This window comes from Podarcis erhardii (genome assembly GCF_964252035.2).
Source record: "Podarcis erhardii genome assembly, chromosome: Z".
In the NCBI taxonomy this organism is placed as follows: Eukaryota; Metazoa; Chordata; class Lepidosauria; order Squamata; family Lacertidae; genus Podarcis; species Podarcis erhardii.
In genome coordinates, this window is record NC_138504.1 from 20,903,548 (window position 1) to 20,925,078 (window position 21,531).

Consider the following 21,531-nt stretch of genomic DNA (forward strand, 5'->3'; position numbering starts at 1 on the left):
ACCCAGGCTTTACTTGGAAGTTATTTCACTGAAATAACTTGTAAACATTTTTTTAAAAAATGTTTATTAAATAAAGCTTTCTACACTGATATTTAGCCACTAAAGCGCCTAGGGAAATCAATAGCAAACAAAACAGTCCTCAAATTTTCAGTCACAACAGGAAAGGAAAGAAAGATGAGGAGAAATCAAAAGAAGGAAACTCAGGCATCAGTGCGTAGAGTTACCACGTTCCTATGATGACCAGCTTGAAAATAAGCTGTTCAGAGAGAGGAAGGCCCAATATTGTTTTCTTGACTTTTTATTCTGTAGCCTGATGGAATAGCTGCGGCTAGATGACAGTTGAGGGGGTTTCAAATGAAGCTGAGCCCTCAAGTGAACTGAGGGTGTGGACCCTGCTTCGCATCTCTCCCTTCACTTCAGCCTGATTGAATGGATATTACTAGGTGGCAGTTAAGGGAGAGGAGGAGTCAAATACTAACTAAACTCGTAGCAGAACCAATGAAGTGGATCTCGCTTCTCTCTCTCTCAGCCAGATGGAGTGTTTTAAATTGAGATCCTCAGGCCTTTAGCCAATATCTCACCCTCAGTACTCTCCTGAGGCCACACTCCTCACCACCTCTTGCTTGCCTGAACAGAGGATGGAGAGTAGAAAGAGGCTTTGTGTACATATAGAACTTCCTGGCTCTTGTGTGGGTGAAATGTAACCTAAAGAGAAGAGTCATATCCATTGTTCTGCCTACTTTTCCCTCTGGTGCCTCTCACTGCTAGAAGGTGGCCCCCAAAAGACTTCCCATGGGGGAATGTGGCCTTGGACCTGGTTTTAAGTCATGGCAACTCACATTCTGTTATTTTGCTTTTTAAGAAAGCTGAAGCTGCTAAAAATTCCTCCAAGCATTATTATTTTTTGCCTGCCTAGAGAGTTGCGTACATAAATATATGTGCTCCCTAGGGATAGTCTCATGAGAAAAAAGTTAATTACAACTTTGATTTTTGTTTTTCCCCTAATCGCCCAATTTAAGTATTGTTGTATCTGTTCATTATGCTACCAGTTAATTTTATGAAACAACGCATTTCTTAAAAATAATGAATTCCCCCACTCCCGCAGAAAAAAACAAACCCCAGCGTCAGGAAATGGTCCTGAGGGGGAAATATTCCGCACAATATTGCTGTACTCCAACTTAACATCTCCATCTGGAACTAAAATAGAGACAGCCCCTTTTATTTCTTAGTTGCAGATGATGATTTGAATCACACAAGTGCTGTTATGCAAACGTGTAATGGTTGTTTTATATTTGCAGGAGCCCCTGTCTCCACTTCTGAGAGATGGAAATAAGGTGATATATGAAAAGACAATAAGAAAATATGAACTGCTAAATCCAGATCAGGTAAGTGTCCCTAGCTTTTAAGAGGAACCCTCACCAGAAAAACCTCCAAACTCATAACATTTAAAAGTAGTTTTCTCAGATCTAAGGATTGCTGTCAGGAGCCAATAAGAACAGAGCTAAGTTTAAGTTGTCTGAATCCCTAAATAGATCTGCTCCCCTCTCCCCTTTCACTATTGTTTGATCTTCTGGACACAAAGAAGCACCTGTTTCTTTTCAGACTTTTCAGTCCTGCCTTTGCAATGAACACTGTCCCTGCGACAGATGAATGGAAACCTTTTTAAAAGACTGAATGGATAGTATTGTTTTTGAAATCCCCATTTCCCCCAGGAGTATAATGTTCCAGGGAAATACTTTTTCGGAGTTTGTTTCCTTGTGGGGAAAAGGGTACTGGAGGTGTATTTTGAATATCTATCTATCTCCACATATGCAAGTTGAGAAGGGAAGTGTAGATGGACCATTCTGACCTTGAAAGAAATATCATTCACCCTACAAAGGCAATACATATGTCCTAGGGAGTCCCCAAAGGCATTTGCTTTTCAGCTAGCTGGAAAATCTCAGGTCAGGAAGGTAGGTAGGTAGGTAGGCAGTTTGAAGGAGCAGGTTGGAATGTAGACCCAGGCACAGAAACAATCCTAGAGACCTAAACCAGTAGTCTCAGCACTTGAAAAGGAGCTTGGATTTATCAGCAGCCTTGCTTAATAGTTCCAGTAGCCAAGGAAGCAGCAACTGGTCAGAGCTAGGGCACTAAAATAGGTTTCATCAGCCTGGTGCACTCCAGATGTTTTGGATAAGAATTCTCATCATCCCCAGCCAGTACATCCATGCTGGCTGAGACTGATTGGAGTTGTAGTACAAAAAATTTGGAGGGCTGCAAAGGCTGCATTAAAAGAAAACTGGCCAAGAAGATACAGTCATTAAGAACTAGTCACCAGCTTTTGAACTAGAAATAGAGTCTTGAATTCCTACCTTGACAGCACCAAATGTTTAATGAAGCCTACTACAGAGCAGAGAAAATGTTTGCAATCTGGGATGACCACATCAGAGTCTTCGGAGCCTGTATGTTGACCAGGAACCTACATGTATTTGGCTGCAGCACCAATCTGGCCAAAAGCCAGAAGCAAAAGAGCAAGAAAATTTGGTCTCAACTAGTGTTTTCGCAACAGAGGCAACCTGAAGACTGACATCAAAGATTTCAGTGGTGGACATTTTCCAACCTTTCCCCCTAGCTCAGCTAATCTGACTTCACATAGAATCATAGAATCATAGAGTTGGAAGAGACCACAAGGGCCATCGAGTCCAACCCCCTGCCAAGCAGGAAACACCATCTTAAAGATTACAATGCCTACAAAGTGATTGAGTTCCAGATTGCTTAAGCAAGTATGCAGCTGCATCATCTTGAAGCCCCCATAGATCTCCTCCTGAGCTGAATCTGCAAAACTCAGGTCAGGCAGGTACATGGTGTTCTATGGGGAAAATGAGGATGGAGACCTAGCCCTAGAGACCAGCGTGGAGACCCGACACCCTATGGAGGAAGGCATTTCCTCTAAGGACATGTCAACACCACAAGTTCTAGGCCATTTTCAAACTTGTTTTAAGGATGCAATCTGATGCATGCTCTACCTGAGCATAAGACCCAGTGTACATAGTGTGTGAGTAAATGTGTACAGGATTATGCTTCAGGAGTCTTGACTCTCAATCAAGGAACTCTAGAACTAAGACTTCTCTAGCAAAGCACTGTCAGTGTCATGCTTCAATTTTCAAAGGTCATCTGAAGAAGCTATAATGGAGATACAAGATTAAGATAATGGAAAAAGGGGGAGGGAGAAAAATGGGGGAATTAAGGATGATATGTTTTCAGATAATATGTTTTGTTTAAATTCCTAATAAAATTTTTATTTAAAAAAAGATAATAGAAAAAAGCTCTCATGTTGGATTCCTTACAAACCTGTTTAAACTTGAAGTGTGGGTGTGCCCTCTGTATCAAATGAAGCACATTTGGCTACTCAGAAACATTTAAATAACTAGTGGTGGTGTTTCAAATAATGTACTAAGGTGCAAAAATGCAAATACCAGAGCAAAGAGTGCCTATAAATGATGTATACTAACACACATATACATATCCAGTATAGAATATGGAATATAGAATGTGTGTGTATAAGTGTAAACATTATATAATATATACAAATATATGCAAATTGTATAGATAGAAAGCATACAAAGGTTCATTGTATTAGGGAAAATTGCTTTGCAAAAAAAGTGTATATTAGACAAAAATGTTCACTATAATGTTGGCGAATCTTCACGAGGACTTTATGAAACATTGCAAACAGATGTGGAAATGTGGAGAACTGAGACAACAGAAATAAATTGAAATTGACAGGTTCGCCCACCACTAGTTATGACTGGGAAGGGTTTGAGTTCAATGCCTCAGTTCTGAATGAATTCTGTTTCTTTTAATGAAAAAGCAATACCAGTATGGCCTCCAGTCTGACCAGTGCCAAGTCAGCCAACCAGTGGAACATGTTCAAGTGGTCCAGCAGTGCCAGCAAACCCAGACGGGCAATTGCTATGACGTAAGTCCCATCTGTGTCAATGATTTCGGAAGTGGGAATGTGAAGAAGGTCACCCTTCAGACCTGCGAACCGGTAAGAATGGCTCCTCTTTAGAATAGACTTCAGGTTTCCACAAATGTTTCTGCTTGTTTCTTTTTGACTTGAGTCTTCTGAAGCCTCAAAGTGGCTTGATGATAACCAGATGGAGACTAGCGTGGGAAGCTCTGACAAGTGGCTGTATGGAAAATCCCAGCCCAATGAAGCTTACAGTGCTTAGGCCTAGTTTTTAGATATAGTGGTCTTTGCTGAGAAGTACATAAAGATGTGTATTGTTGGTTTGCCTGCTTTTTATTTGCTATCCTGGGACCCCATGCAAGCATAGTTTATTCTTAAATAGAGAGTAAAATATGTGAATAAAAAACACTGGGGCTGACAATTATACACCATGACTATATTGTCTAACAATACCCAATGATGGAAGAGCAGTTTTGTTGTCATGTTTTAACATTTTAGCCTCCAAGGTACTATATGGGAGATTTTTTTGAAGTTGCCCCCAAGGGCAGATATTATCCTTGTAATCATTTAGCACCTGGGGGTGATGAGGGTTGTACTCCAACAACATCTGGAGAGCACCAGGTTAGTGAAGGCTGTTTTGGAGCTTGAAACAATCTCCTGTCTGTTGTTGTTTTTTTTTGGGGGGGGGGAGATTGGAGAACAGTTTCCAGGTCAATATTTAGGAGATCCTACTGAGTATTTTCCTTCTGAGGATTTGTGTGTGTTTAATAATTCCATTGCCAAATAGGTGGCAATATACCTGAATGTTGTAATATCTTTTAGACCTGCTATGATTGTTAACTCTTAGCTTCTCACTTTTGTTCTTCTGAGGTTGCATTTAGAAATACAGTTGGGACTTCCAATGAAATGTTGCAGTGTAGAATTCTGTCCAGCATTCTGTCCAGCAGATGCTCCTTCGCAAGATGCTCTAATCCACCCACCCCCCAGCTGAGATAGCATTCTATAGCTGCTGAGCACACTCAGTCAGTATTGGGTGGTGGATAGGAGGAAACAAATTACTATTTTGGCAAACCTTGGGACCAGCATTTGAAATTCGCCTGGTGGCAGGTGCATTTTGCACCTGCTATAATAATAATAATTTATTATTTATACCCTGCCCGTCTGGCTGGGTTTCCCAAGCCACTCTGGGCGGCTTCCAACAGAACACTAAAATACAATAACTATAGGCCACTTGCAACCAAGTGAAGATGCCTGGATGTCTCCACCATCTGGAGGTGCATGCCTGGGGATCCTTGGATCGAGACTGTTTTCACACATTAGCAACAACACATCCTGTAGTATTCTGTCAGTTAAATTTTATCTATACAATCAGAATGAATTTCAGGAACCAAAAAGTTGTATTGAAAAATATGACTTTCGAACCTTTTGGCCCCAAAATTGCAGCTAGGCATTACATTTTAGCAGCTGTAACCCTGGTTTAAGGAGCCATTTTGCACCTGGCTTATATATCTGAGTTTCTGACACTGCTTGGGATTCTTCTGAGCCTGCTAATAACCTCCTCTCCACTACATGGATAGTGGGGTTTTTGTTTGTTTGGTTTTTTGCTACATAAAGATCCACACTTGCTATGAGCATCTAGGATAAAAGCTGGATCTCATTTTCTCAACCATTTTGCTTACGGTTGCAACATGAGTAATGTGCAGCTGGGTAGCACAGGACCACTCCTGCTCTGAGCTTATGTGCTGATGGTATTGGGAACTAGAGTCGAAATGTGTGTTCATTTGCCTCCAGCAAAAGGCAGGCAATTTTGCAAGTACCTTAGCAGAAAAGTGCTGTTAGCCACAGAATTATGAAACCAAACATACTAAGGTGGAGCGCTTGCGGGCAGAGAGGAGAAGACTGGATTCTAATAACATGAATTAAATACAGGACATGCCAACAGGCCTTAGGCCCCCCAGGAGGTGAAATGCACATTGTGGGAACAGCTGGAATTGAAGCTGGTGGCTTTCCTAAACCTATACTGCTGCTTTTATTCTGGTGTGTCTGGGGAGTGGGAGAGAAGAAATGGAGTCTAATAAGGATGAATCATTTTCATCTGTTTTGTCTCCTCTCTCACACACAAAGTTTTTAGCTGACTAGACTTGTTTCGATGAGCCCCTGGGGGTTCTGGCTATAGTTTTTTTACTTTTGCATCTTCTCTTCACCTTTCCTCCACAAAGTTGGAGCTCACATCCTCTGAGAGTAGGATTTTATTTTATGATTTAAAATTTATTATAGCTCACCTTCCAGGGTACACTGCCCTGACAAGGCACACAAAAAATAAATAAAACAAATTAAAAATATAAGCAACAGCCCATGAATATGGCAAATTAAATATTTAACCATTAGTTTTAAGCTAGCAGCAGCTAAAGAATATTAGACATGGGGCATTAAGCAAATGCAAGCTGGAATCAGCATGCATGGAGAGTTCTTAGGTGTGATGAGCCTTTATGTACTTCCCAGGGCAGGTGTTCCAGAAATGTGGGGCCACCACTGAGAAGACCCCATTCCTGACACCAATCCTAAGGGTTTCACCAGCAGACCAGAGAGCAAATCTTGGATGCTGATTTTAAGAATAGGGCAGGCTCATATGGTCGTAGGCAATATTTAGTCATAATGATTTTAAAGTGCATGCGGGTCCTTTTCATCTCTAGCAAAGTTCCTCTTTCCAGTTTGCTCATGCACATTTTTCATTCTGTATTGGCTGTGGTGGTCACATGCACTGTATTGCTTCAGACTGCCATTTCTATTGTGTTTCCGGTACTTAATTGAATATCTTCTTTTCCGAACAAGACTCTTTAAATGGAGATTCTTATACAGTCTGGGTGTCTGTACTGAATTTGAAATTGTTTTTAAGTATGTTTTAATTGTTTAATTGTTAATTGTTAATTGTTGACATTTTTCTCTTAATCACATTGGGATGTTGTTGTTATTGCTGTTGTTTTAAAGAACGATTGCAAATGCCCCAAATCATTTCCCACATTCATGGGCAAAGCAGACCCTAAAGCGGTCTTTTATTGTCTCCTACCAGGTGAAATGTGTATATGAAGTAAATGATCAGTTGGACTCTCGGTTCTTTGGCGAGCTCCTGGCAGAACTGCACCGCAAGAGCAGCGAACTCTATAGCTGTTTACTCCAGCATATCGAGAAGCTAGGTGGAAGGTAACTTTGTGCCTACCCCTATTTCTGGTGCTCTGGGAATCTTAGGAATGTTAGTCAGAGTTTTATAGATGGAAGGAGGGATGATCAGTTCAGCTGCATTCTGCAACTCCATTCTGCTTGCGAGTAATTAACCATTTGATTGCCTGTTTTTTGAGAAACTCTGTGAATTTAGAAAGCAGGAGGTCACAAATTCTGAATTTGAATATGAGTCTCCCCAGTTCTGCAACCAGTCACATAACCCAAGTTTCACGATTGGAGCATGTTGTGAAAATTTTGTTTGATTGTATACATGTCAGTCATTATGAAGCCCTTCTGCTAATAGGCACAGTTAATGAACAGTTGGACTGTGTGCATGTGTGTGTGTGTATTTTGAATGGTGTGTGTTTCTTGTTTATAAATGTATGCATTTTGTCTGCTTCTGTCTGCATCTGCAGCTATAGGAACAAAAAGGTTATATTTAAGAATGAATGCTTACCTCTTACCTGAATCACCCAAGAGGACTTTAAAGAAATGTTGAAAACTTTACACAGCTGGCTAATGAAAATTATGTGCATTTGGAAATACTCTGTGCTAATGATGTCCTTTTCTTATAGGAGATATGAAATCGACTCTCTGAATCAAGTAAGTACTCCTAAAGATTTTTAGTATCCTCCATCAGTGGTCCATAGCTGCAGTCCAGTGAATCTCACAACAAATATCCTGAACTTGTACAGACATTACCTAACCATAGTTAGCTACCTTACACCTGGTCAAGAACCCAATATAAGTGAAACCAGGGTTTTCGATTGCTTGAATTAAGCGCTAGCCTGTGGAGGGATGTGTGGAGATAGTAATGCCTACTTGCCAAATTGCAAGCAGAAAGGCTGAAGAGGTAGGGAAAGTGCCTTAGCCATGGTTTCTTAACGCAAACCATGGAAAGCAAACCAGTTTCTCACACTGGTTTGTGATCAGTCATTAAACCATGGTTAGGTGTTCAAACTAATGCTTCCTTAAATGATTAAGAAATCATAGGTGGGTTATATATTCTATAACATATTTCTATCATAATCCCACTTTATCAAAATGATGGTCAAAAACTATTTCCACACTGAGCAGATTGAGTGTGCAAAAGATTTAGTGGTCGCCATGCTCTTAGCAAGTTGTAGATAATGAGCTTGCCAAAAGTATACAGGCTGTGTCCTCCATTGCATGCTAGGCCTGTAACCAAACAGTTTGCAGGAAGGCTGCTGTAAAGTTGATGAATACTTTAATTGCTTAAGTCCATCAGTTGCTGAAAACTTGTGACAGCTTCTTCTTTGCTTGGTTGAAGAAAAAAGACTACATTGTCTGAAGTTCTTCACAAGGGACTCCTCCTTTCTGTAAAATCCCTAAGTGTGCACTTCACTAATTACTGAGGTGCAAGCTCTCTAATGAGGGTGAACCACAAGGTCCCTTGATGCCTCAGAGATACTGCACTTTCCAGTCCTCACAGCCCTTTTACCAGAAGAAGCTAATTGTGTTGGGTGGAGCTGCTTTACTAGTGTCGTGGCAGGTGGGTTGCTGTTGCCTTCTGGGAGTGGGGAGGTCAGCTAATGCAAATGCACCAACAAGAGCACTATATTGGCTCTGCCAGGGTGCTTGCACTGTGCTGCCCTGTCTCTCTCCCTCCTAGCAAGCAACAGTGACTAACCAGCCAGAGAGTCAGCATAGTGGTTCTGCCCTACCTGGCATTTAACTCTAATAGGCAACAAGTGTCTGTTGCCGTTTTGCTTTCTGTGTCTTTCAGTTGCTCATAATATTTTGTGCTTGTCCCATGATTTATTTATTTTTTGCTGCTATCAATAGATGAGAACCAGGTCTAATACTACTCACTCTGTCTTTTTTGTCTCTTGTTTCTTAATTAATAGACGGAAGATATTGAGAGTTTGATTCCTAAAGGGATTTCTGAATCAACAAAGCAACAAATCCGTTATCTCCTGGAGGTAGGGCATTCCGTATGTGGGCGTGAGGTGGAAAGTAATCTGCAAAAACTAAAAGGGAATGTTTGCCTGGCTTTGTGTTATGAAAACACTTTTTTAAAAATACCATCATTCTCATTTGTAGCGACTTGTCTGAACAAATCAACAGATTCCATTGTGGATGCTGATCCATGCTTTACATGTGTGATTTGAAAATGCCAGGTTTCTCCCTAGTCTTATTTTGTATTCTTTATTTTAACTTCTAACCATACAACAATCAGAACATATTTTTAAACAAGCAACAGCGAACACTGGACAAATTTAAAATTATAATCAGGAATCAGATATTGGCTAGAAAGAGCCTTTTCATGCATGCATGTGTGTATATAATAGGCAGGAAGAACACTATATCTTTAGGGAGGGGTGTTGGGATTAAAAGCCCGTATAAATTCTATAAATCAAACCAATTCGCAACAAAAGTGTAAATAAAATAAAAATCAGCAACGGGGAAGTCTTACCTACTTTGAATTTTAGGGATGTATACCAGCTAGAGCTGGGGGAGGAATTCACTCTAATTCACAGTATCCAAAACAATATGAGGACCAAAATACAGCTATTCTTTCCAATTTGCAGTTCTTCAAAGTTTGCAACACTGTTGTTTAGCCAAGTGGCAAGCACAAAAATGCATATACTAGGGTAAAGTGTTCATAGAAATGCATGTATAAGTGAAAGTAACATACAAGAATGTACTTTGTAAGGGGGAAACACTCTGCAAAAATGTGTACATTGGATACAGATTTGCTGTCTCTTACAGCAATCATAAGATTCAGTTCAGATCCTGATTCAGTGCTTTGGAAAACACCCTGATTTGCTTTGAAGCACTCCAGAGGCAGATATAGATTAGGTTCTGAATCTGAATCCCATTTCTGAAAAATGAAAAGTTGTACTTCTCTCATTCAATATTAAAAATGATGTAGACTTTTTAAATTTCCCCATGATGTTGAATGGGCTATATAATTTTTCTTCTTTTTGGCAGAACTTGTTGAAATTGGCTTGCCTTGTATCGCTCTTACTAAGAGGATAAAACTTGCTACATCCCAGACAAACAGATACAAGGGAGTTGTTGTTGTTGTTTTTTACTGGGTGGTTGTTGTTGTTTTTCCACCTTAAACTTATTTTATTTTGAATTAATGGGTTGTATCCAGTGTTAGTTCTACTCAGAGAAGACCAATTGAAAATAATGGATTTAAGTATATTAATTTTAATGGGCTTATTCTGAGTAGAACTTAGTTGGAGTAACTTTATTATTTTGCTTCTCTGAAATGACCCTGAAATTTACTTTCCCTCCTTCTTTCCTAGATGAGAGTAACAGCTGATAAGTCAATGAGGCTTGTCCTTGCTACATTCAACAACCTTCGAGAAGAGCTTGTTCATCTTCAGGATGACTTAGGGGTGAGTGGCTGTCCTGGTTAGTCTGTGTCCAAATGTATTTGATTAGTTCATCAATTGGTATACAAGACTGGGATTCCCAAATCTACTTAGGGTGCAACCACCAGAATTGTTGACCCCTGCCCCTGCTTGCATGGCCGACCCTTCTACTGTACAATACCTGATTTTGAAACCCTCCTTGATTTCAAAAGACCCCTGTCACGTGACATGTTCTTGATAAAACACAAATTTTCCTTTGTCCAATTGGGCAGAGGCAAGTGACTTCAGCATTTCCAAATGCAACTTCATGTTAGCTGTTTCTTCTCAAGTGTTTTGTAGGAACTTCTCATCTTCGTTTTTGGGTGATCAAATCAAAAGCTATGGATGCTTTATGGTCCTCTCTGAAAGTGACCTTTAGGCACGCACTGTAACAATTCCTCAGAAGCGAGTCCTTCACTGAGAACTTGAGCTTGCTTCCTCTCGCTCCTCTTCCTTCCTCTTCCCTTTTTCCTTTAATGCTGTTTCTTTTAGATATGTGGGCAAGGGCTGCCTTGTTTTAATTGATTGCATATAAGCCACTCTGGGAGCTTCTTCAGCCAAAATGCAGAGTACAGATGTTATCTAAACAAGTAAATAAAATACATACCAAAAGAGAACCCTTGACCTCCAAAAGGTTCCTAGTCCTCCCGGCTCTTTTTTGGGATATAGTCCTCTTGGACCAGTATGTGACTGAGCTGCAGTTGCTGATGGAACAGTAGTATGTGCCCCTATTCTGCTGTCCTTCAAACTGTGTTTTTGAACCACTTCCTGGCTACCATCCAAATCACCTGAGAGATTTTTAGCTTTGGGCCCAGTAAGGAGGAGTTTCAGGTTTGTCTCTACACGTTGCAATAAGCATGTTAGTTTCTCCATTAGAATTCTTGGTCCTGCGTGTCCACCATCATAGCAGCATAGGCCCATCTGAATTTTCAAAACTGTCATCTGAATTTTCAAAAAAAATTAATCCTTTTCATAATGAGCATTTTGCTTTCACAGAAACTGGAAACTGACAAAGTGCTGCTTGAGAAAGACCTGGCTTTTAAAGAGTCCCAAGTAAAGGAGTATGAAACCCTTCTGGAGTCGGTGCGAGAGAATAATCGCCAACAGCAGGTAGGTTTGCATGCTTATCGGACTGAAACAATAAATCTCAGTAGACCTGAATTGAGCCTCAGGAGCATGTGGCAATGTTAAGAGTGCCTGCCCTGAGGATCAAAGTACCTTGGTGGTAGGGGGTACGCAAGGTACAGCATTCCCAGTGGTAAATTGGCCCCAGTGGTAAATTGTCTAAGCTTACCTGCTTCCTGCCATGTGTGTTCACAGCAAGCCCTCAGGGAGTACACTCTGAAGTGCCGCTCGCTGGAAGAGCAGCTCCTCTCTCTCCGGCACAACGATGGAGACCGAGAGTTCCGGCTGAAAGACCTGGAATACAGCAAGCGAGCCTTGGAGCAAGAAATCCAGAATCTGAGACTCCAGGTAAAGGCAGGCCTTTGTTTCTATTAATGTGTGGCCTAATGACGAGTGACTGGGCCTCCCCAGCCTTAGTTCAGTAATCTAACCCAGGTACAGGGAACCTTTTATTATTATTTTTTGTCCTGCCAAGGGCCTCATTCACTTGGAAGGAATGAGGGTCAAGGGTTGCGTGCTGGCACTTGGGGGGTGGGGGGCAAATGCCAATATTGATAGGTGCTGGAGCCCAAAATGCGTGGGTTGCCCTTTTCACTCTCTCATGCGCTTTCTGCTGCTCCCTTCATAGGGACGGAGGAATGCTGCCTTGAGCATAGGCCCATCCAGCTCAATATTCCCTGCACTCAAATTTGGAGCTATACTTGACAATCTGATAAAGTTGACAGTTTACTTGGACTTTGTGATTTTAACTCACTTGCAAAGTACTCATTCTGTGTGCCTTATTTCATAATTTTGTTTTTCACCTTTTAACTTTTGTCTGTTGATGTAATCGTTCTCTCTGTTTTATATGCATTATAAAATGAAATACTGATAATAAACTCTGCAGGGGGGGGGATGCTGCCCACACTGGCTGACAACAGTGCTCCAGAGTTTCATACAGTGGCACCCCCCAGCTTTATCTCAATGGGGTGAACGTTGAATCTGAGATCTTCTGCATGCAAAGCAGAGTATGCAAAGAGAGCCCTCCTATCTTTCTCATTCTGCCACCCCGTTTTCTCCCTCGTTGGCACCCACATGAAACTGGGCTTGAGAGCTGCATGTAGATGAGAGGCTTCAGGTTGCCCCCCTGTGGTCTAAGGGCTATGCTACAACCATGAGCCAGAAATCAGTGAATACTTGCTGTTTTCTGGTCAAACCAGCAAGATAGGAAGGATATGCAGAGAAGCCTTTTATGCCCTTCTGGTGATGAGAATTACACCATCCTCTGCGTAAGAACATAAGAAAAGCCTGGCTTCTGGATCAGGCTAATGGTCCTTCTGCTTCAGCATCCTCTTCTCAACAGTGCCCAGGTCTAGGGGTTCCTGGTTCTAGCCACAGGAGCTTCTGATCCCTCCAGTTAATTAAAAAAGGGAATGTGGTGTGGTTTGAAAACAAGTAAAATCTATCTTGGAGAACCCTTGGCAAACTGCTGCTGGTCAGCAGGCAGTTCTAGGCTGCATGTAGTAATAAAAGAAGGTAAGAAGAGCCTCCTGGATCAAGCCCAACTAGTCCAGAATCCTATTCTCACAGTGGCCAATCAGATGCATGCAGGAAACCCACAAGCAGGACCCGAGCCCAAGAGCCCTCTCCTCTCGTGTGTTTTCCAGCAACTGGTATTCAAAAGCATCACTTCCTCTGCCTGTGGAGGCAGCCATCTTGACTGATGGCCACTGCCAGGGATAGTCTTTATCCTCCATGAATTTGTCCAGTCTTCTTTTAACACTTTCCAAGTTTGTGGCCATGACCACCTTCGTTGGGAGTGAACTCAGTGAGTTCAACTATGCCCCATGTGAAGAAGAAAAGGTAAAGGGACCCCTGACCGTTAGGTCCAGTCGTGGACAACTCAAGTTGCAGCGCTCATCTCGCTTTATAGGCCGAGCGAGCTGGCATACAGCTTCCGGGTCATGTGGCCAGGATGACTAAGCTGCTTCTGGTGAACCAGAGCAGCGCACAGAAACGCCATTTACTTTCCTGCCAGAGCGGTACCTATTTATCTACTTGCACTTTGGCATGCCTTTGAACTGCTAGGTTGGCAGGAGCAGGGACCGAGCAATGGGAGCTCACCCTGTCACGGGGCTTCGAACCGCTGACCTTCTGATCAGCAAGCCCTAGGCTCTGTGGTTTAACCCACAGCGCCACCCTCATCTCTTTTATGTGAAGAAGTACTTTCTTTTATATGTCCTGACTCTTCCAACGTTCAGCTTCCTTGGGTGTCAACCGGTTCTAGAGATGCGAGAGAGGGAGATGAGGGAAATTTCTTTGAACATCAGTTTTGTGACGGAGCTCGGTGAAAGTGACCCTGCTTTTTATCATCTGCGCCGTTTGCAAAAGTCAAACTAAATTAAGCATTTTGCTCTTGCACAGGCTTCCTCTAACACTCCAGGCCAGACCACCGTTGACGAACTATCCAGCCGCTATGTGGAGATGATCAACCAGCTTAGAGAGGATAAGGACAGGGAGATCCGCAACCTCAGGGTAATGTCAGCTTTCCTTGTGGGACACCGCAGGGGGAGAAAGTCCATATCGAACCTCTCCAAGCACACCTCTGTGTTTGTACAGCTCATGGCCACAGTGGACGTGGCATCGGGAAATCAGTGATTGAACTGCCTGCTTTCTAAAATTATTTCTACTATTAAAAAGGTTAATGGCAGCCACTGGGATGCTATTAACCTTTTTAATAGTAAGAATAATGGGCACTGGCAGTGTTGCTTAGCCCTGTCCCTTTATATCATTTTTGCCTTTTAAATTGCCCTCCACCCGAAGCTGCTACCTGCTCCATGGAACAAATAGCAGCTTCAAGGAAAAGAGATTTTAATCAGGGGGTGCAATGAGCGCAGTAGGTCGACCCCTTCCATATGCATAGCCCCAGTTAGTTTTAAACACACAATTACTATTGCACATTAGAAAACCCAGAAGGACAGCTGAACCACAAATCTCCCGATGTCACTGGGGGTGTGAAAATTCTTGCTGCTCACTATGAATGCTGGCAGTAGCATCTTATTAATCGTTTTTATTCTGAGGGTCGTAAGCCTCTGGGTGGGTGTCATCGGGTCCAAAGGGTGAGGTATTTTTATTTAGATTAATTTGTTTTTTATTGTATCCTTTGCTGAAAGTTTCAATGAAAATATATTTTTTTTAAAAAAAGTGGGGTACCAGTATTTTAATAAGCAACAAAATAAAGAGTGCCAGTGTTAAAAAATAAAATTTAAGTTAGTAGTTTTGCTTGTTTTTGCAACAACAACCCTTTATGAAAGGGGGTTAGTATTATTGTAACCACACTGCAGAGGAGGTGAGATTCATAGTGGAGACTCCCTACATTTGCTCTGGAAATCCTGGCTTTCCCATATTCTCCAGTTCCATTCCTTGGCTTTTCTATCACTTGCCTTTTTTATTGTTTTCTTTTAAAAAAAAAATTTGTATCTGAGCATGTGACCTGCTGTTCTTGTTTTCTAGTCCAAATTATGTGAATTCCAGCGGGATTTTTCAAGGAAGCAGGGGAGTGACACTGACCTCCAGATTAGACTGCAAGACCTGACTTTAAGGCTGGAAGAGAGAGATGCCACATTGAAGCAGTTGGAAGATGTAAGTAGCGCTGCTTTGCAGACCGTGGTGCAACGGGCAGTTGTTTGGAACTGCCCAGGCAGTCTCCCCCACTTTTATTTTTATTATTATTAAATTTCTTTACCAATCTTCATTCAAGGATCACAGGGTGGTTCACAAGATAAAAACACAAAAATACAGAACATGGTAACAGACCGAAACAATACGCCCCCCCCCAGTTCAAAAGACCATAAGTTGTTTAATTAGCCAAAAGGTATGTTTTAGGAACATAGAATCATAGAAATGTAGAGTTGGAAGGGGCCACAAGGATCCTGTAGTCCAATCCCTTGCAATGCAGGAATCTTTTGCCCAACGTGGGGCTTGAACCCACAATGCTGAGATTAAGAGTCTCATGCTGTACCGACTGAGCTATCCAGGAAGCTGCCTTCTACTGAGTCAGACCATTAGTGTGTTGCTTGGCTGTGGTACACCTAGGTTTCAGGGAGAGGTCTCACCCAGTCCTACCTGGAGATGCCAGGGATTGAACTTGGGAACTTCTGTATCCAAGGCAGATGCTCTACCATGGAGCTATGACCCTTCCCCAAAGAGAAGGTTTTCCTGCTGCCTCTCTTGATTCCTTAATGCAAGCAGATAAATCAAGGAATAGCCCATGTTGCATGATCTGGAGTGCTTTATTATAACTGCTCAGTACTTTGAGTTCCCAGCCTTTCATTTGTCTACATGCTCAGCAACACAAGGTTTGTACACCTGCATGGAGGTTGACAGGCACACCAGTACAGAGCAGAAGTCTCAAGAGTTTTCCATTTCTCCAGTCTGCCTTCTTCTCCTTCCTTGTGAGATAATTTGGCATTTAGTAAGCATTCTGTAAACATTCATATCCATCCTTGGCTCAGTGATAGAGCATCTGCTAGCACAGAGGAAATCCCAGGGTCATTCTTCAGGCAAGACTGGGAATGTTCCCTATCTGAAACCTTGGAAAACCATTGCTAGTCAGTATTGATTAGTGTGGCACCCAGCTTAACAACCCAAACTCATAACAATACTGAGGCAGATGGGCCAATGTTCTGGCTTGGTCAAAGGAGCCCAGTTAAGAATGTTATTGATATAAATGTGTTGAATGATACAAGCAAAGCCCATTAAGTGATAGCAAACAGAATACCACTATGTAAACAACTCAGCAGTTTTCCAAACAACACACAGTGAGATCTCCAGCATTCAAACTCATTTTGCACTTGTTCAACAAATGGGTGGCCGCTATTAACCTCTTAGTGCTTAATTTCTTCTTCTTGTTAAGGAAATGCTGTTGCTGTGAACCCTGAAAACATATTATTGTAAAAATCACCCACTGCATAATATGGAGTATACAGTATAAGACCATGGTCCAAAATAGAAATGGAATACCTGTTGAATTATATTATACATGCATCTCAATGCAACCCCTGATGTTCCCAAGGTGCCGTAGTTTGGCCTGGTTCAGGCATGTGTGTGTGTGTGTGTGTGTGTGTGTCAGCCTACTAAGCCCAGAAATACATAGGTCTTGTGCCTCCATCCTTATGCCATTCCTTCCTTCTTCTTCTTCCATTCAACATTTCCTGGCTAATTAACCATAGTTCAGCGACCTCTTGATCAATATCCCAATATGAAGTGTTCTTTAGTCATGACAAGCCTCTACCTTTCAAAGAACTGGATTTTACTTGTGATCGTCACTGTCTTGATAAAGATTTTGAGTGAAATAGCCTTTTTAAAAAATCTCTCTCTCTCTCAGGAAATCTTCAGATTGAAGCAAGAAAAACTAGCAAACAATTCATCCCAAGGAATAACAAAGACTATCATCACTAAAAAGTAAGGGCACTGCATGCAACTCTTTTTCTTTCTGACTGTCTGTCTCTCTTGTGCTGCAGGTGTGTGCAATGCTTTACAGCAGGGGTGGGGAACCTTGAGCCCATTTGGTTCTCCATTTGACTCTCCATTTGGCTCTCCAGGCTGTTTTGGAGAAGCCACACTCACCTGCCCAAAACCTGATGTCACACATAGAGCTGGCACTTACCAGCTGATTTTCAAACTCTTGGGAACCCCATGCAAGGAATTTTGGCAGATGGGCAGGACATCCTACCTGTCAGTCATGTGATAATGGTGTCATGTGACTGGAAGGTGTCATGGGACTGGAATGTGTAATAATAATAATTTATTATTTATACCCCACCCATCTGGCTGAGTTTCCCCAGCCACTCTGGGTGGCTTCCAACATAATAATAATAATAATAATAATAATAATAATAATAATAATAAAGCGATAAAACATCAAACATTAAAAACTTCCCTAAACAGGGCTGCCTTCAGATGTCTTCTAAAAGTCAGATAGTTGTTTATTTCTTTGACATCTGATGAGAGGATGTTCCACAGGGCAGGCACCACTACCAAGAAGGCCCTCTGCCTGGTTCCCTGTAACTTGGCTTCTCGCAGTGAGGGAACCGCCAGAAGGCCCTCAGAGCTGGACCTCAGTGTCCGGGCAGAACCATGGGGGGTTCTTCAGGTATACTGGGCCAAGGCTGTTTAGGGCTTTAAAGGTCAGCACCAACACTTTGAATTGTGCTCGGAAATGTACTGGGAAGGATCTGGCTCATGGAGCCGAAAAGATTTCCATTCCTGACCTTACAGAACATAAGAGCTACAAATCCCGGAGTGGTCAACCCCTCCTTTCAAAGAACTCTTAGAATTGTAGCTCTGAACTGAATGGGAGAGTGGGCCTCCTAACAGCCCTCGGCACCTTTAATAATCTACTGGCCTCCAAATGCTTTGGGGGAAGCCAGGACTATTGCCATGGTATAAGAGTGCTTTGAAGGTATCGTGCGGATCTGATGCCAGAATGTTTTGCACACTATATGTGGTATTAAAATAGAAATGCTGATAGATCCTTTTGAAATTCCAGGTACAGGAATCAGTATCCTATCCTTGGCCTCTTGTCTGATGACTACAATGTCACATCACCTGTAAAGGAATCGCAGACAATTGTAATTGAAAAAACTGGAGAAATGTGGAAGCAGGTAAGTCATCCCTAGGGGAATGTTTGTTCCGGAAGTCACTTAAGAAAGATGTACAGCTACAGTGACTGTTTTTCTGAGCATTATTAATTCTCAGAAAGACAATTCATTTAATTAATATACTGCTTTGTGCCAAAATGGCTTCTAAGCAGTTTACAACTAAAAATCCATACATCAGTTCTGGCACTTCTCAGGTGGGTTCCGCTGCCATTCTAAGAGAACAAGGGTGGCGTTCATGGCGAGTTCCGGCACCTCTTTTTCTAGAAAAATAGCACTGCCATGCATAATTAAAATGCACAATAAAACAATTCCACTGAAGCATTCATACGCCTTTAATTAAAATGTAAATAAAGCAAGCCAGTTAAAAAGTATGACATTTAAAAAGCATTTAAAGCAATAAGATGTCAAGTTCAAGCTGTGGGCATGCTTGCCTATATAAATGTGTCTTCAGGACCCAGTAGAATGCCATGGGGAATTTAGTATTTCAGCAGGGAGGGCATTCCACAACACTGGCACTACCAGTTAAAGAAACACCTCTGTTACCATATGCCAATATTTATCAGGCCATGGCAAAACTAACTGGGTTTCATGTAGTGGATGGGCATAGTGGGTTCCCCACAGTTACCTTTTGTGAGGGATATCCTAGGGTTGCCATATTTCAAAAAGTGAAGATCCAGACACAAAAGTTGTTGAGTTGATTTTGGTTTGCCAAAGTTGTTGTGTGAAAAATGAAAAATTGGCAAAAACGAAACTGCCAACATGGCATATATGCCATATATATATGCCAACATATGTCCAGATTTTCACAGACATTTTGCCGATTTCTTCCTGGACACTGCTTCCTACTACAGTATTCAGGATACTTCTGGGAAATTCTGGACATATGGCAACCCTAGGATTTCCCAGGTGTGGGCAGCAGCCCATATGCAACATTTCTTCATGGGCAGCCATTTTGGATCAACATAGGAAGCTGCTTTATACCAGGTCAGACCAATGGTCCATCTAGCTTGGTAGTATCTACATTGACTGGCAGCCGCTCTCCAGGGTTTCAAGGAGGAATCTTTCCCAGCCCTCCCTGGGGATTGAATGTTGGATTATCTACATGTAAAGCTCTGCCGCTCTGCTACCACAGCCTTTCCCCCAAGACATTGTTCTCAGACATTTTTTTCAGATTGCTGGATATTGTGAACTGGGTTGTAATCTGTTTCAGTGCCCCCCAAACTTTATAGGATGTGGCACCCTGGGCTGGGGTGCTGAGGTGAACAATTGGCAGAAATCTGGGATGGCCCTCCCAATGGCATCTGTAGACAAGAGGTAGTGGCAGTGCGGAGAAATTAGGATATATGGAGTAAGACCCAGGTTTTGCCAGCAAAGACTTGCTTGTCATAGATGTATCCCAGTACAGAAAATTTGTGCTAAAAGTTAAAAGCCATATTAATCCTAAATCTTGAGGACAAGGTCCAAATCTTGAAAGTCTGCCCAGCTAGTTCCGCATACCCAATGGGACTTTAGGGTTGTGTTCTTAAACAGCAATTCCCCAGGCTCCATGGCCAACTGCTTTTGAAACCTTGGGAATTCAAAAGCAGTTTGCAAAATGACTTCATATGCAAAATCAACAACAACAACCCCAGCCAACTAAACCTACATAAGAGCAACATTCCCAATTAGATGTTTGAAAAGGGTGTGTTGAAGTTGCCCTTTGCATGCCAGACAGGAAATCTTTCATTTTTCAGTTGATTTTTCTTGCTTTCTTCAAAATGTCGCAAAGTGCCCTTTGCGGTGTTACAGTTTATTTAAACTGATTAGGGCACAAAACCTTAGCTTCTTGCATTTGGTGTATGAAACTTGAGCTTTCAGAATAAATAGCAAATAATTATTATTTTTAAAATCTAATGAATGTATGCAGACGTAGAGCATGAATCATAGAATCATAAGAGTTGGAAGAGACCACAAGGGCCATCGAGTCCAACCCCCTGCCAAGCAGGAAACACCATCAGAGCACTCCTGACATATGGTTGTCAAGCCTCTGCTTAAAGACCTCCAAAGAAGGAGACTCCACCACACTCCTTGGCAGCAAATTCCACTGTCGAACAGCTCTTACTGTCAGGAAGTTCCTCCTAATGTTTAGGTGGAATCTTTTTTCTTGTAGTTTGGAACCATTGCTCCGTGTCCGCTTCTCTGGAGCAGCAGAAAACAACTTTTCTCCCTCCTCTATGTGACATCCTTTTATATATTTGAACATGGCTATCATATCACCCCTTAATCTCCTCTTCTCCAGGCTAAACATGCCCAGCTCCCTTAGCCGTTCCTCATTAGGCATTGTTTCCAGGCCTTTGACCATTTTGGTTGCCCTCCTCTGGACACGTTCCAGTTTGTCAGTGTCCTTCTTGAACTATGAATGATAATGTGTTTTCTTTGTTTTGCAACAGGAGGCCTTTACGGCTGATTAAAGAACTGCTTCCTTTCTTTCAAGTATGAACAAGTTCCCTGGACAAGCCACAGCTGATCAGAGGAGTTCATGTGCAAATGAATGTTGTTACATTATTTTTCTGCTTTTCTTCTTCTCCTATTGATTTTTCAAGTCTGAAGCGCAAAACAGTCACAGTTAGGGAAAAAATGTTACAGGCACACTATATAATGGTGTGTGTGGAATGGGGGTGTCTTGGCTTTGATTGTTCACATATGAGTGGTTTTCAAACATTATTCTTCCTTCAGTCTTAATTATATTGGCTCATCAGCAGAGATACTCTGGTGTGTCTTGAAAAGGAGTTTGAGGTGTATGAGTTCATACAAGGGACTGCCAAGTTTGTCCTCCCCATTGACCCATGGGAACAGAGAATGTCACTTAGAATGTACCCTTAGAATGTACCACTTAGAATGTACACTTAGAATGCAGTGAACTCACTGCAAAGGTGAGTAGCAATGGGTGAATGGTTTTTCAGGAAAGCTCATAAGATGTTAGGAAGCTGCCTTGTACTGAGAGCATTAGTCCATCTCAGTAGTGTTTGAAGTGATTTCAGGTGGGATGCTTCACAGTCAGTCCTACCTGGAGAGGCCAGGAGTTGAACCAGTTGATCTTCTGCGTGCAAGGCAGATACTCTAGCACTGAGCTATGAACTGAGATTTTCATCAAGGGATGCTTGTGTTCCCTCAAATGCAATGTGGCAACTACTATAGCAAATTGTCTTTTGAATGAATTCCCCACCCC

General features: G+C 42.0%; 1 protein-coding gene across 1 annotated transcript in view; it reads left to right on the forward strand.

Moving 5' to 3' along the window:
- POF1B (POF1B actin binding protein) overlaps positions 1-21,054 on the forward strand; it is a 40,898-nt gene extending 19,844 nt beyond the window's left edge. The window contains exons 3-15 of the mRNA XM_081848046.1: positions 1,299-1,385; positions 3,851-4,030; positions 7,023-7,153; positions 7,747-7,774; positions 9,040-9,114; positions 10,450-10,542; positions 11,554-11,667; positions 11,878-12,030; positions 14,086-14,196; positions 15,175-15,303; positions 17,048-17,124; positions 18,212-18,326; positions 20,753-21,054. Of these exons, the coding sequence (XP_081704172.1) occupies positions 1,299-1,385; positions 3,851-4,030; positions 7,023-7,153; positions 7,747-7,774; positions 9,040-9,114; positions 10,450-10,542; positions 11,554-11,667; positions 11,878-12,030; positions 14,086-14,196; positions 15,175-15,303; positions 17,048-17,124; positions 18,212-18,326; positions 20,753-20,773 (1,314 nt within the window). The 3' untranslated portion in view covers positions 20,774-21,054. The remainder of the gene's footprint in view (positions 1-1,298; positions 1,386-3,850; positions 4,031-7,022; positions 7,154-7,746; positions 7,775-9,039; positions 9,115-10,449; positions 10,543-11,553; positions 11,668-11,877; positions 12,031-14,085; positions 14,197-15,174; positions 15,304-17,047; positions 17,125-18,211; positions 18,327-20,752) is intronic.
- Positions 21,055-21,531: the final 477 nt, after the last annotated feature.